Consider the following 16,790-nt stretch of genomic DNA (forward strand, 5'->3'; position numbering starts at 1 on the left):
ATTAGTGATATAAACATGAAATAATTGTCAAATAACTCCTACGCCAAGCTCAAGAGCTAGCACTCTTCATTGGAGTAGAAATTCAATAACTTATGTTTTTCACTATTACCTATGATTATCTAATTTTATATACAATGTAACAATGTTATAAGTTAAACAATAAAAAAAAATAAAAAAAAAAGATTATATAAAACGAAAAATTTACAAAACAATACATTTATAGCCATCGAGAGAGGTTGTAGATATAAATCAAATCATAATAGAGATATAAACAATCGAGACATAAACATTATTCAAGAACCATCAGAGAAATATTCTTTTACTAACTTGTATTTGGTAAGTTCGCAACTGAAAATATCAACCTTGGATAATACGCTATTAATTATTGCATAGTCTGTTCAGGCAAGAATTCTGCTTAGAGTTCGTTTTGCTTTGATCAACCCAATTAATTTTTATTTTATAGTGTGGTGTGGTCTACGCATTTCAATTTGAGCTACTTCCCGGATAGCCGGGGCTACGGAACTCAAAGCCTGGTAAGCAATAAGATTTCTTCTGGGCTCTCTTGTGATATGTAATCAGTTACTTAGTATTATTGAATACACATTCACTATTTGGTCTCCCAATTATGAGATTCATAATTATAGGATCGATCCATACAAAGAAAATTAACCTGTATAATCGCTTATTGTGAAGGTTTATCTGATCAATTTGGAGCGCATAACATCCGAATTTTGCACTATAAACTACGCTCTCTGACAGTCAGACGTAAACTTTATGATGTGTTGCTTCTACGTAAAATTATACATGCATCAGTTGATACACCAAACATTTAATCCAAAATTAACATCAACATACAGTAGTGCAGGACATTTTCAATATTAAAGCCTACCACAGAAATACAGGATATTTCTTCCCTGTACGGCGAACATTAAGGTTAAACGCAACGCTCGTTGTATTCTACGTGTTCACAGATGGCGTTAATTAATTAATTTTGTTTAAATACGCTTTTGCAAGGTATTGCTTTACAATATTAAGACAAATCATTTTTTTGCGCCCGTATATACGCAATATGAATATGAATCAATAGTTTTGTTCGTTTAAAGACTTAATTCTTTCGAGAAAGGCACACAAATACAATATTTTACCGATGATTCAATCCAATATTGTATTTGTATGCCTTTCTCGATAGAATTGAGTTTTTATATGGACAAAACTATTTATTCATATTCATATTGCGTATATGAGGGCGCAAACAAATAATTTGTCTTAATACTGTAAAGAAATACCTTGCAAAAGCGTATTTAAACAAAATTTATTAATTAACGCCATCTGTGAACACGTAGAATACAACGAGCGTTGCGTTTAACCTTAAGGAAATATAACACTATATATAGTGGTCTAATAATGAAATAGACATTTTTAATAACCAATTTAAATACTTAAAAAATATATATTTTACCATTAATCATATCAAGCTGATATTGTCATGAAGCACATTGTACCTCTACCAAATCAGTGTATCATCTGTACAAGTGACAATAATAAATTGTTTATGAACATTTTAATTTGTATTCCACCCTTTTACCATAGATCTACAATTAGAGGCGATACTGCATACTATAATAATATCTTGTCGAAACTTGTTCCACTATTAGAACGCGATAACGGGTGCAAGTAGACCAGAATCGGTAGTTTTAGTTAGAGAGTTGGGAGCAGGGGGTATAACTCCGATCAAAAATTGGAACCGAAATACTGTGACGTCATATACCTATATATGACGTCACAGTGCCTAACTATATACACCAATGAAAAAAACTGAAAGTCTGTGGAATAAACTTTCAGAGTTTTTCATTGGTGTATAGTATAATAAGTAGGCTCCAAATGAGAATCTTACTGCCTATATATTGGCATATCTATGGTTTTTAGGACCAATTTTTTTCATACTAAAAATCCGAAGATATCGGTCTAGTTAGTGGTTTATATATGGTTGTGAGAGTTGGAGGTCAAAAAGCGGAACACGTTTTTACGCTTCATGTCTCATCTACATAATAAATCAATGCCTTTTACATATTCTTGTTTGTAATTTACTTTTGGATATTTAGCTAATTGCTTTGGTTATTATTATATATTAAAACATCCATGTATGTAATTTTTTTAGCATCGTGCCTGTTTTATATACTGAAATGAAATAAAATACTTTGTAGGCAGAATTCTCAAAAAATGTTATACGTTTTTCTTCTCCGAAGAAGTTATCTAAAATCTGTGTTTCACGCTTTAGCATTAAACAATTTCCCTAATCCCAACGTCCCCAACGAGACATCACAACTATCACCATAAAGAATGTCGAATTAACCCATTCCTAATTCCGTAATCACAGCTCCAGTGTATCGATTCTCCAATCCAGGCCGCTCGCATTCGTCGTCGACAGTACATACATTCGTCGACAATCTTATTCGTCGAAGGTACGTAATTACATACGCTTAATGTCAAAAGTCATTCCACACAAACAATGAGTGGGTCGAACCACTCGTTGTTCGAGTGGAATGACTTCGTCGAGAATCGAGGCACAGGTTTAGTGTCTGATTTCAGAGCGTTTTAAAACAGCCCGCCTCGTTAAACCCATCCGCCCTTATTGCCAAATAAAATACAAGGGAAGTTACAGCGCCATACATTACGGCATAATAATTTTCAAACTTACCACAAAGTGAGCGTCCGAAACGAGGATCTGTTATTACCGGAGGATGAGTTACATTGGTAAGCGGGGAAATTAATTATGTCATTATTTAAAAAAAAGTCGACTACAAAGCACAAGTGCTACAAAAGCCCTGGAACGGTGAGCTTTGGCGTCGTAAGATTTGCACAGGTTTTTTTGTCAATTTCTACGTCAATTTCTAAATCGCTATCTAATTTCAATCACGGGAGATGGATTTTAGGCAATATTTAATATTATTCAACCAAGTAAAAAGTCGAACATTAATCTAGTTATTATACTCTCATAACTCGCTTACATTTTCGACAAATCAATACTTTTTGATAATATTTTTTTTTTCACAATTTAGTTAAAATTTTATGATTAACATTAATAAACTCAACTGAAGTTTTTTATGTTAAGAATATTAAAATAAGAAACCTTGTACTGTAAATGAATTATTAATCTGTCGTACTACAATTCAACTAACTAACCATCACGCCGTTTTCCGTAGGGGTAAGCAGAGAGGACGGACCGCTAAACAACTCGGTCTTGGCACACAATCCTTGTCTCATTCACATTCATACATTGTCTCATACATACTCTTCTATTTTTCTAAATCTTAACATCTGATTCACTTGATCGTACCATGTCCTCCTCGGGGGGTCCCCGACTTCTGCATCCATTCGCATTTACGTCATTTAAATTTAAGTTACAATTGTTTTCGTTTCAGATGACACACATACACTTCACTTTGACTTTGGTTCAAGATTTTGTTGATGATAGCCTGCGTAAGCGAGCCCTATAGGTCTGAGACAGAGGTATGAAATCGTTGGATCACGACACAATAGAATAAATTATAATTTTTTTTTATTTTTTTTTTAATTTTTGTTGGATTTTATTTAGGTATTAGAGCCAGGAAAGAGTCTAAAAGGGTCGAGAAGATGCACTAAGTGGCATGAATAGCTAAGAAGTGACTAGAAGGGACTAAAATAGACTAGGAGAGATGAGGTGATTTTGCACAAGAGCGGCGCTGTATAAATCGTCCAAATATTATTATTAATAGAGACTATGATGGACTCACCGAACGTTACAACGGTGCTGCCCAGGTCTGTTATCTATGTGAGGATATTATTTCAGCGCTCTTTATTAGCAGCAGACACATGTCAGCGCTTTATTAGCAGCAGACACATACCTGAACAGATGACAAACCTCGTGCTGGCACTGTTGGTGGACGCGGTAGTCTCTCTCGATGCAGCAGCAGGTCCAGTTTCTTCACCACCTAGGATTCTTGCTGCAGAGTCTCCATCTTCTATCTTCATCGAACGTCACAGCGGTGCTGCTAAGGTCTGTTATCTATGTGAGGATATTGTGTCAGCGCTTTAATAGCAGCAGACACATGTCAGCGCTTTATTAGCAGCAGACACATACCTGAACGGATGACGAACCTCGTGCTGGCACTGTTGGTGGACGCGGTAGTCTCTCTCGCTGCAGCAGCTGGTCCAGCCTCTTCACCACCTAGGATTCTTGCTGCAGAGTCTCCATCTTCTGTCTTCGTCGAACGTCACAGCGGTGCTGCCAAGGTCTGTTATCTATGTGAGGATATTGTGTCAGCGCTTTAATAGCAGCAGACACATGTCAGCGCTTTATTAGCAGCAGACACATACCTGAACGGATGACGAACCTCGTGCTGGCACTGTTGGTGGATGCGGTAGTCTCTCTCGCTGCAGCAGCTGGTCCAGCCTCTTCACCACCTAGGATACTTGCTGCAGAGTCTCCATCTTCTGTCTTCATATCACCTGTTCTTGTTCTTCATTTTACTTTACTTAACTTCACTTTATTTTGGTAATATTTATATTTTTTGTAATACCTGCATCAACTGTAAAGCGCCTCTGAGGTGATAACTCACAAAAACGGCGCTATAAAAAATGTCCAATATTATTATTATTATTAATCTTTAATTTTTTTTTTTAAATTACAATGCACCTGTTTCTTATTAAATATATAATTTTTTGGTTTAACTGAGGATTGGACCTTCCTCCGCAGGGACTGACTAAAATGAGTGAACCGCGCTATCACAATTGGATGGTACCGATATTTATTTCGTATATTAACTGCTGAAAATTTTTATAATGTCAGGCAATTACAGAAAATGCGTGTGTATGCCACCAAAAGTCGATAGAATGTTTTGCCATCGACGACGAGACTATCTGCCGAGTTTCAGCACGATCATATGTCGGGAAGTGTGTTAATTTCCACTTCCAAGATTCCGTTGAATTAATTTATTTAATTTAGAAATTCATTCTAAATTAAAATGAAATAATTTTTAAATGTTATGTGTATATGTAATATAACATTTAACAATTAAAGTCAAGATATTGGACAAACGATCCACGAGTAAGGTGAGATGTAGACCGTCCAAGTAGAGAGTTGCAAATGGCAAATGCCATTATTTACGACAGACACGTTCCAGTGGCGGTAATTTATTGTAAGGTGTTTAGGTCTGTGGCCAGCAGTGACTACAATAATATAAGATACATAATATGATACATTTTCGTGTAGCGATATTCGTATACAGCGCCATCACAGTGTTGTGGTCCAAAGCTGTAAACATCGGGAGAATTGTGACCGCTCTCCGACCCCAGCCGGTTTTATTGCACTTTTATTACATCCCCTAAATTGAATTTGTTTTCATTAGCGCCCACTGGACGCCGCCGCCTGATTTACAACCCACGCCTCCCCATTCTCCACACTCCACGGAGGGTCGCCAATTAAACTCTACTCAACGAGGGATAAAACACGCATTTACGATTTGCACGAATTACAATTTTAATAAGAGATTAGCTTAGGAATTCATTGTAAACTAATTTGATTGGCTATGCTGTTGCAAATTCAACTTTTATGAATTACTAGGGCAGACCTCGTGAAAAATCACAGGATATTATAATTATTGTAGGATTTGTGAAGCTGAAAGATTTATAAAAAAAATATTTCACAAATGTACAAAGAAACGTCACTATCTCGATGATAATTATTTTTCAAACATTCTTCAAGCGGGTAGGGAATTATTTTTCAAACATTCTTCAAGCGGGTAGGGACCACACTATTAAAAAGCTCAGTCAAAGTTAGATAAGGTGTTGATTTGTGTCCAAGTTTCGAGCTGAAATGGAATTGAAAACTTATGCTTATTTATTGTTGTTCGATAGCTGAGGAGTTGGGATAGCCTAGCCTATCTGTCGGGTCATAATTCAAAATATTTCACAACTCGCTTGGCTTCTACAATACTTGGCTTCACAAGTAATCACATGAAGCACGATTTTTAGCCTTTAGAAGTCATCACACCAAGCTTGTGTTTGAAGCATGAGTAATTAAGTGGGTCATGGGTCAAGTACATTGTTGTAGTATGGGTAATCATATTGGGCATGTTTTTGTAGCTTTAGCACAGACATAGGAATTAATAGACGAGAAGATAATGGCGAGGGGTAAAATCAACTGTTGAAGAACGAAGGGAGTAAGGCTGACTGTGATTCGTCAATAAATCAATCTGACAGTAAATAGGCATCTCGCATTATAATATCACCATTTACTTCTTAAAAGTAAAATCTGCTTTTGAATGAATAGACATTTTTACATGGGAGCGCAAATTACTCGCCACGTTATGAACAAATTTGCGAAGTCCAAATTCGGCAAAAAAATTCGGTTCTATTTTCAGAGTCGAATATTTCGTTTAAGTATTTAGTTAAGACACTTTTATAAATGTTCATAATTTACTTCCCAGCAACCAACCAGCTTTGTGTTTCGCGTCCAGACGTTTCTCGATGTGATAGTATATGTTTCTAAAACTGATCTATATTATACGATGTGAATATGCTTAAAATAAAGTAAAATAATGCTTATATATGGAATGTAATACGACAATTGGGTTTATTCTCTTTTTCAAATCTATTTTTACAAGTTTTCGTAGTACAAGTCAACATTTTGCCGTGTTATTTCGTAAAATGAACCGATGATGCCTCGACCATAGTTCGCACAAGAATGATGACGTCACGTTTTCAAATTTCACTTGAGGCCATACGCGAGCACAGCCGGCTCCAATGGAACCGGTATGGGGAGTGGGGATAATACGCTTTTAATCACTTAGGGCAGGTATACTAATATTCATATGTCTATGAGCTTTAGTTTATTACGTCTAGTAATTTTTTTAATAATTTGGATAACTTGCACAGCGCCGTACTTAGCGCCTCAACGGCGCTGAAGTTTCGAGTAGTAATCACACCAAGCTTGTATTTATAGCATGAGTGCTTAAGTGGGTCATGAACAAAGCATGTTTTTCTAGCATAGTTAATCAAATTAGGCATGTTTTTGTAGCTTTAGTTTATCATGTCAAACATGTTTTTGTAGCTTCAAGAAGTGATCACACCAGGAATGTTTTCGTAGCACGGGTAATCGTAATCATGTCAGACACGTTTTTGTGACATAGTTAATCACATCAAACATTTTTTGTAGCTTTAATTTATCACATCAATCATGTTTTTTTTAGCTTTTAGAAGTAATCACACCAAGCATGTTTTGTAGCATAGTTAATCACATGATGCATTTTTTTTGTAGCTTTAGTTTATCACATCAAGTAGGTTTTTGAAGCTTTTAGAAGTAATCACACTAAGCCGGTTTTTATAGCTTTAGTTTATCACATCAAGCAGGTTTTTGTAGCTTCTAGAAGTAATCACACCAAGCATGTTTTGTAACATAGTTAATCACATCAAGCCTGTATTTTTTAACACATGAAATCAGATAAAGCCTGTTTATGAAGCTGAGGTAGAATAATCAAAAGCGTTTTGTAGGATACGTTTAGTCAAACATCTACAAAATCATGTACTCAAAAACCTGAATAAGCATTAGGAAATATTTTTCCATAAAAATTCAAGAGAATATGAAAAAGCACAGTTTGCGAATAAGATTCTGAAAAAAGATCAAAGGTCCGTGTTAGACTGGCCCAAGCAACTTTCTCCAAGTACGCACTAACAAATACTCCAATTTATGTCATTAAGTGTCAGAGGGAGAAGATAGGGCAAGAAGCGAAGGATGGAAAAAGGGAGGGAAATTCTAGAAAGAAAAAGCTTCCTTAACTACTTGCGTACCCTCCAAGGCTGCCGCACCTACTATACATATAGACACACCACTGGAAGATCCGTCGTATTATTTCCCTCTATCTGATAATAGACACACCGTAACAGAAAGAGATGTTACAACAGTGCTAGAACCATAGCGTTCCGCTGATAGATATGTCGTAACCTCTCCTTGTTTGTCATAAACAACACATGTAATAGAAATACATACTGCAATGAAAGTTTCAGGGGTAGGATCGTTGATAGCATACCTCTAGTAGAATCGCTGTAACCTATCTTCTTTTCCTGTAAACGACGCTTGAAACAGAGAGGTTACAAGTTACAACGTAGCTCTCAGAAGCAGATATACCCACTCGTAGATATGTTGTAACCTCTCTTTCTTTCTCGTAAACAACGAATGTAACAGAAAGAAAAGTTATTCCAGAATACAGCTTTTATTAAATTTATTTACCTCTCCGCTTTCACATAAACAATGTACGGACGTTATAACAGCTCTCGGTGGCAGGACCACAGGTGATATACTAGAATACTCCCCTTTCTTCTTTTAGGGGTGAAAAATGTCCAACATAATATGTAGCCTTCGACGGGAACGTATTACTCTCATTAGCGCGGCAGAACGGCAGAGGGGTACGCGGTGTGAGGGGTGATTCCAAGCAGATGTCGCGGGCATATCAAATGGCAAGTGTCAAAATACACGAGTAAAGTACACATTATAATAACACCCCGTCTCAGTCAAGGGAGACAGGTATCTGAGGGCGCTAGATTGACATTATTACATATTAGCATCGTATATGTACAGACAATTAATGTTGTATCTGAACTAAATCAAGTTTGCTTAGGCTTTTCAGTAGTTTCAACCCGTCAATTACATTGAATTTCAATAAATCAAAGGACAATCAAATTTAAGAACGGAGTAAATCACAAGAAGAAATTCTTAATACTACTCTTATATTGTGGTGATCACCTCAAGAGCGCTTTACAAAGTGGTAGATTCAGATTAGATTAAAGTCATGAAAAGTGATAAACAAAACTAGATTATGTTTATATGTTAGTTTTTACCTTTTCAAGGTGTGTTGAATTGTCATTGTGTTGAGTTATCGTGAAACCGTATGCTTTCTTTCGTAGAATCTAAGAAATAGTTCTACGAAATAGAACGTATAATAAATCAGGTTCGATCCCAGCTAAAGGTGCAGATTAATTTGTGGGATTAAGAATCGTCAAAAACTGAAAATTCAAATGTGCCCAATAACGGAAAAAAAAGTAAGCACCGTGTTTCTGACGCCATTATTTTACAAAATAAAATGGTTCACACACGAAGACATCTCGCTTCCGAAAACAAGATTGAGATCTGAGCCGGTTTGTTGTCCGAGTAAGAAAAAGCGTTCCGATTTGCGAACAAATCGCTGCCTCGTTAGGGGGCGGGTATCGGGAGCGCAGATCGGTGAAGGGGTGAGGAGGTTGAAAGAGGGTGGAATAGGGTGGGCGGGGGTTGGGTGTAGATTCAGAAGTTTCAGCAGAAAAATAAACTCGAAGTCTGGGACATTATGCGTAGTATAGTTATTTCTTGTCTATTTTCGGGAGTTAGTTACTTGAATTACTCTGTTTTGGAGTGGAAGGTTACTATTTCAAAAATGTTTTAAATAAATTACCTATGTTTTTTTTAGAAAGCTTGTTAAATATTTAAATTGGGATTTGTTGATTTTATACCGACCCGAGTGGGATTGATCTTACTTTTAACCGACAAAACCGAGGAACGTATGACGTCACGCGTATCCCGTCAGATTTAGATATTTAAAACAAAAATGAAATCGACAATTGTAAAAAAAATATGTAATTAAGATAGAAGGTGAGCGAGTTTATATAAACTTTTAAAAGATGACTGAAATTCCTTATTGGGGTGCCATAGACTTCAGACAGTTGGAACTCCTGTGCGATACAGAAATATATAGGTATTTACAATAGAAACACATACATTTGTTTTTGACCACTTTATTGTAATTACACTCAACCGGTTTCAGAAGTACCCTTCCTTCACCAGGAGAATATTAAAACTACCTCACATAAAATATTGTTATATATACATATTTCTAAGTGTTGGAGCGGGAGGTGAGCAAAAGGGAAGGGGTAATTAAGAGATTTCTGGGAAGATCTAGATTTCTAGATATTTGCTCTACCATTCGATTGAAAAAATAATTTTCAATTTTGTTGGGTATTTTGCCCTAAAATCCAAATTTAAGTTTCGTATGAAAAGGGCCGCGCCGCAACGTTCGTTATATCTACGTGTTCGTATATGGCATTAATTTAATTATTTTATTAAAATACGCTTTTTTCAAGTTATTCTAATACGAATAAAGAGTTTTGTCCGCGTAAAAACTTAATTCTTTCAAAAAAGTCATACAAATACAATATTGAATTGAATCATCCATACAATATTTATTTCTCATCGAGAGGGTAGAGCAGTGATTGGTTAGAAAGACGTGACGTAGCTTGACATTTTCCACGGGGAGATTTGAATTTACTGCAATACAAGTCGCATCAAGCGACTGAATGCATTTGCAAATGATTTATTTATTTAATTTTACAAGATAATGACACTAGTTCCTCGGAAAATCTTCCATTGAAATACCGGTAGGACAAGGACAGCATTCTCACCTGACGCCTGTGCTCTAAAGATTGCGATTCATTTGTTAAGATGACACTAAAATACACCCAAAAAAAGTGGGAATCTTAACGACAAAAGTGGAGAAGTCGTGAAAAAAGTATTCGGCGCGCGGCGTTGCTTACTGGACGGACATAAGGTCGAGTTTGCTCTGTCAGTCGCGGGGGTCATTTAAATTAATTCTAAAATCCCAGATTTTTTTAACTGAATCCCTCGGGAAGTTCCTTATTCATCGTGTTGAAAAATAAAAACTGGTGCTTACAGTTTAAAACAAAAAAATCAAACCGTTTTACGTAAAATATTTTCATGGTAAGGTAAAGTTTTTATTAAACTTAAACATAAATAACTTACACCCGTGGGTATCGGTCTGAGAAAAAATGTATTATAGTTACCAATTAGTCGGAATTAATTAAGACGTGTGACTCAAGAATACCCCCTTTATCAGAGCTTAATGCCAAATCACTATTTTGATCAATCTTTATAACGAATTGATGTACATTATGAATACCAAAAAATATGCTTTAAATAAATTGAAGGTTTTCCTATAGCTTCGCTTGAGTAGAATCCAAATAAAAAATAAATTACTCAATAAAATATATAAATGTAAACTACTAAAAAATACAGTATAAAGTTAAGATTACACTGGTCTACATTTATTTTTTTAAATGGTCCCACGAATATTCCATCTTTAATTTTTGCGTCGCTGATCTTAGGAAACTTTTGCTTTAAGTAAATCATGCCATTTCCATCCTTAGACAAGCCTTTTAAAAAATTTTTCATCAAACCCAATTTAATGTGTAAGGGTGGAAGTAAGATATCTTTAGATTTTACTAAGGGAGCATGTTGAACATTCTTCGTGCCAGGTTTAAGGTGCTTTCTAGTAGGCCAGTCCTTGGTCTTTTCTTTATCTGCTGTCCCACTCGCACAGAAAACAAAAATACTTTGTGTATCCCGCTTGCAGTCCTAGTAGGAGCCCTATTACTTTTCGATCACCACATATTTTCCATTCGTATTTTACATATTTAATTTTTGTTAATAGCAGCTTTATGTTGTCATAGTTCTCTTTCATGTTTGTGACATTCAAATGACATTCGAGCCTAGTATTGACATATTATAAAAAAAAATCAATGATAACTCACGAATGAATATGAATTAATACACATTTTAGTAAAACTTAAAACCCATGAAAACCTGACGTGATAGAAAAAAACTAATATCTGAAATCAGCGTGAAATTTCCTGTCAGATTTCGTTAAAGGGACAAAAAATGTGTTGACCAGTGTTATCTGTGACAGTTTCACTTGTTTAACTTTTTTGCTTTCTTATAAAATTATTTAGAAAATAAATAAAAACCAGTTTTGTGCTTGCAATCGAACGTTTCTAGACTCCGTTTGTCAAGCGATTTTAATGCATATTACCTACAATATAAGGTATACTAAGAATATACACATTTTTGGCTTGTAGCTTCCTCTTAAGTTTCTAATGATAATTTTACCAAAGGCAGTTACAGCTATTCTTATAAGAGACAAGTTATGCAAATATGATTATATCTAAAATTAACTGACACCATTACTGCTACCACTTACAAAAATTTCACGAATTATCAACAAATGAATAAATACCCAATTGCAATAATGAATTCGTATTTTAATTTTCTTCAGACAGCGATCTAAGTTCAAAATAGAAGCAAGATTTCATTGGGAAGGATGACGTTGGAGAGTGATGATGAATTGCCACCGTTTTGACTTGGCTGACATTGCTCTAACGGCGTGATACAATTTATAAATAAATAATCCATAATGCATGAGATAATCTATCAAGTATGTGAGCATGTGCGTTTATATTTCTTCTTCTACCTGTTATGCAATTAACATCGAGTTATGCGATAGTTGGCTACCGACACCGGAGCGGAGTTTAGTAATGAAATAATAAGCAGTAAATTATGCATTGCCTACGCTTCCATGATAATCCAACACAGTGACAATTGACGAGTCATAAAAAGCGAAGAAAAAATACTAACATATAAATTTTACCTACACGCAGGAAAACGAGTATTGCTAATTTATTAAGAAACTCAAATTATTGGAAATCCGGTTAAAAACGGGATCGCATCCCTTAACGAAAGAATTAATAGTCTGGTGTGCGCTTTGGTTCCTTCAACCTTCCGATATCTGATGACGCTGTTGACCTGGGGGTTGATTGTCGTGAATTGGCATTATCTTGAATACACATTTCCGATGAGTGGTTTAAATGCCATCCACCTAGGGTTGCCAGATGATAATTTGATAAAGGAGGGCAGATGGGTCCAAAAAGGAGGATTTTCTGTAAAAAAGGAGGACATTCAGAAATTGAACGAATTTTTTATACCTATTATTTTATTTTAATCATATTTAGCTGAGCTGCAAATTTTGGAAAGAAGTTCTTGGTTTTTTAACAAAAAATTATAAAAATCTTCACATTTCATGTTTTTGAAGTTGTATGGAGTAAGAAATAAAGATTTAACTGACTGCACACTTAGTATATTCCTCTCTTTGCTCCACTGAGTATTAATCAGTGAAAAAACTCTTTCACATTTGCGTTATGTGCGCTTATACAAAAATATAACTCGCAGATATTGAGCAGTTCTAAGAAAAATTCAATGTTTTTAACACTTTTGAAGTAGATTTACCACTGTTCGTGCAACTTCATCATAATATGCTTCATCTTCATCTGATTTTGATTTAAGAAATGAAATCAAGTTACGTAGTTCGTAGCCACGTGTCTTTCTAAAGCAATAGTTCCCTTGTTGCCCACATTCACATGGCAGTCGTAAACAGAACATTATTGGCTTCAAAGTAGTCTCGCCCGCTGGTAAAACACGGGTATTTGGCTGTTTTATTAACATTTTGGATGTTTAGCAAAAAGGAGGACTTACAGTAGGTAAGGGAGGACAAAACATGGAAAAGGAGGACATGTCCTCCTTTTGGATACCATCTGGCAACCCTACATCCACCAGAGCTTGAACTGGATTCTTTTAGGATTTTTTTTAAGATGCTCTGAAATGTGGGAATATTTAGATACGCCGGTCATAAATCTTGCCACAGCGTTGAAAACGGATTGCAATTTAGCAGTATTTAGTATGTTAATATCACTACCACTCTGGATTATTATTTATAATCGACGTGCTTATTCGAATTAATTATTTTTACAAACGAAATATATAAATAAATAATAATGTCGATTATGACGCACATCACAAAAATATCCAAATGGTTCTTTGTTTCGACATGTACAGACATATTCCAGCGTCTGTAATGTTCCTCCTTCATCTTTCATCGATATTATACCGAATACAGAAAAAAGCTAGAATGACATGCAAATATAAAAACAAAATAAAACAACAAATATACCATAAAAAACCAATAAGTTGTTATGTAGGTGGGTACTTTGTATTTCACCTTTTAGACGTCTTGTTTGACATTTACTTTGTTGTTTATTGTTTAATTGAATATAATTAATTACTGAACATTTACATATGTATGGGCATCGTGCGTGTTTCACATACTAAAATAGAATATCGAGTTTAACAGATTCTTGTAAAATTATAACGAAATCGGATATCCAATTGAAATATAGAGCTACAATCTAAAAAAATCGAAAAACATATTTTTGGTATCAATTTCATTGTTATAATTCCTCATTTATATTCGCTAAATACATTTTCGATAAATAACTCTGGCCGAAGGACGACTAAAACCTGGGTTCACCCGTACAAGAACCGTCTCTAATTTATTTAAATTAACTTTCAATACCGTTGACTCTACACAGAATGTTCATTCATTATTGAACTTTTACCATTGCCCATGAATTATTATAATGGTTTTTTTAAAGGTAGGTAGGAAGGTACCTTGTTCAAGAAGCGTGGTAAAACTTGCGTGCAATTCTGTAACTTGGCGGTTTTCAATTAATTTTAAAACAATTTCATTAAAAATTATCGATGCCTTGTAAATGTAATTATGTCGGGTGATTTTCAAATTCAGATCTCTGCTAAATGACAAAATTTTAAAATATGCAAAGTAGGAACTAAAATTGTCGAGTAGGAACTAGTTGTTAAAATATTTATTTTTCATTCCCTGGCCGAGTGCAGAAAAGTTTTTGGTAAATATACAGAAAATAGGAACACTTGGCTAGACAAAGATGCGGTAGTTAGATAATAATAAACTCCGACAGTTATTTCATTAGAATTAAAATCGATTGTTCACTTGCAGCCAAAATTATTGCTATAGAAGTGAAAGTTTTAAGGTTAGTTTTTCGTCTTTAACCCAAAATACGAACCTAATTGGGTTTAAAAAACAATTTTAATATTATTACGCCAAAACACGGCGTAAAGAAAATAGTCAAATTATCACATTTTTTAACGAAATAAATATTAAAATCCATTATTTTCAATTTCCGGAAACTGAAATACTTATTATCTAACGGATACAAAGTTGTAAATGAAAGTAGAATGTGTGTATAAGCGTGTCCCTGTTTTCTGTATATTTACCATCATCTTTGTTACTAATATATCATTGAATTATATTTTAACAGGGAATTCCATACTTATGCAGTCTGCCGTGAGCACCAAGCCTTGTAAAGATATTTCTCAATGAAAAATTATTAGTAAGTAGCTCCAGTTTTTTTTCCAGCAACCACTAGAAATTTCAATTCAAACCAGCAATGTAAATATTTTGTTTCGTTGTCAAATATTTACCTTGTCACTCTAATGAAGAGTACAAGTATAGCGCTGAATCTCATCAATGACTAACAATTGTTTAGTAATACCTCCGCTGGTATTATTATTTCTGTTAAAACATCCGTGAGCTGTGAATTATCCAACCTTTCTCTCTCCGTTCATCGCAAGAACCTAGAATACAAGAACAAACAAACTTTCCCTTTAGCGATATGGAAGTCTCACAACGAAATGAAGAGTCCGAAGAATTCTTCAGCGAGTGTTATTCAAGAATAGATTTCTATGTAAGTAAGTGACCAATGTAAAAACATTTCGACCTCCTCAACGAATTAATCTAGGGTACCTATAATATAAGTAGGTCGAAATAGACTTCTTGTAGCAATGTAGAGGGAGGGGCGAAAGATTCACTGAAACGTACCTTATCTGCGGGAATGCTCTTGGATGCCATGTCGAATGCTGTCCAGGTTGTATTCCAAAGTCAGGAGACGGCGCGAGGTCGATAAATTCACACGATAAATGAACCTTCACAGCTGTGACAGCCAAACCACAACACAATAACACGGCTCGTTTTCGTCACTTTTCCACCACCGTGGAGCACACACTAAAAAAGGAACACTGAAAAACTGTAGACCACATCGTAGTAATTATGATTTAACACATTTTAAATCTAGGATACACGATGGAACTCCCAAATTTTCACAATAAGACACAAACACGGCGACTGTCAGAAGCAAGCGCGTAAAATGGCGATAGAAACACCCCCACTCCAAACAACTTGAGTTACGACTCCGCCGCCGAATGCATTCAGTCTCATACTAAATTCTAGTTCGGAGTTGTGGCGGTAGGGTGCACTGCGGTACGACAGTGGGGCATAGACACTTCTTGCAAATGATCATAGACAGAAGTAAACGTTTACCATTAGCCACGAAATATAAAACGCATAACCGTTTGCGTCAACATCACTATTATTATAAACATCAATGGGAATCTGAGGTGGCATAGAATGGCATCACTGTAGTTATCCACAAAACTTAAAAGCTTTCTCCCACCTAAAAATAGAATATTTCGGCCTTATCGCCTGTGCAAGGTTTGTCGGTGTTTATTTTAAAATTCTTATTTAAAGTTATTTTTAAAATTCAGATGATTGTGAAAACGTTCGTGCAATTTCGATACATAATCTTTTTGTTCTAACACAGCATAACTAACCATTAATCCGTTTCCCCGCAGAGGTGGGCAGGGAGGACGGACCGCCAAACAACTCGATCTTGGCACACACTTATTGCTTAATTCATATTCATACATAATTTTCGACTCTTGACATGGCCCGACTCGATTATCTGATTCACTTGATCGTGCCATGTCTTCCTCGGGCGTCCCCGACTTCTGCTACCATGCTGATCTTAAAATTATTTTAAGGCGATGCACTACGTAGTAATTTAAAATCATGTGTTTTTGGTTTGCAAATTTGGTCGCCTAGAAATGTTTCAGATCCTTTAATTAAATACTGCGAGTAGAATACATTTTGGCCTTTGAAATAATCGAGTATTTTTTAGATAAGTCTTTTTATTAGTCCAGAAAAAAATAATGTAAAGGACTATGAAAACTG

At 35.3% G+C, this 16,790-nt stretch overlaps 1 protein-coding gene across 1 annotated transcript in view; it reads right to left on the bottom strand.

The window, feature by feature from the left end:
* The window catches only part of UBL3 (ubiquitin like 3), a 428,822-nt gene extending 412,839 nt beyond the window's left edge, over positions 1-15,983 (bottom strand). Inside the window, exon 1 of the mRNA XM_089644541.1 lies at positions 15,603-15,983. Within this exon, the coding sequence (XP_089500667.1) occupies positions 15,603-15,632 (30 nt within the window). The 5' untranslated portion in view covers positions 15,633-15,983. The remainder of the gene's footprint in view (positions 1-15,602) is intronic.
* Between the last annotated feature and the right edge of the window lie 807 nt (positions 15,984-16,790).

Source organism: Hesperophylax consimilis, chromosome 21 (genome assembly GCF_061612785.1).
Source record: "Hesperophylax consimilis isolate HC1 chromosome 21, BYU_Hcon_1.0, whole genome shotgun sequence".
NCBI classification, from domain to species: Eukaryota; Metazoa; Arthropoda; class Insecta; order Trichoptera; family Limnephilidae; genus Hesperophylax; species Hesperophylax consimilis.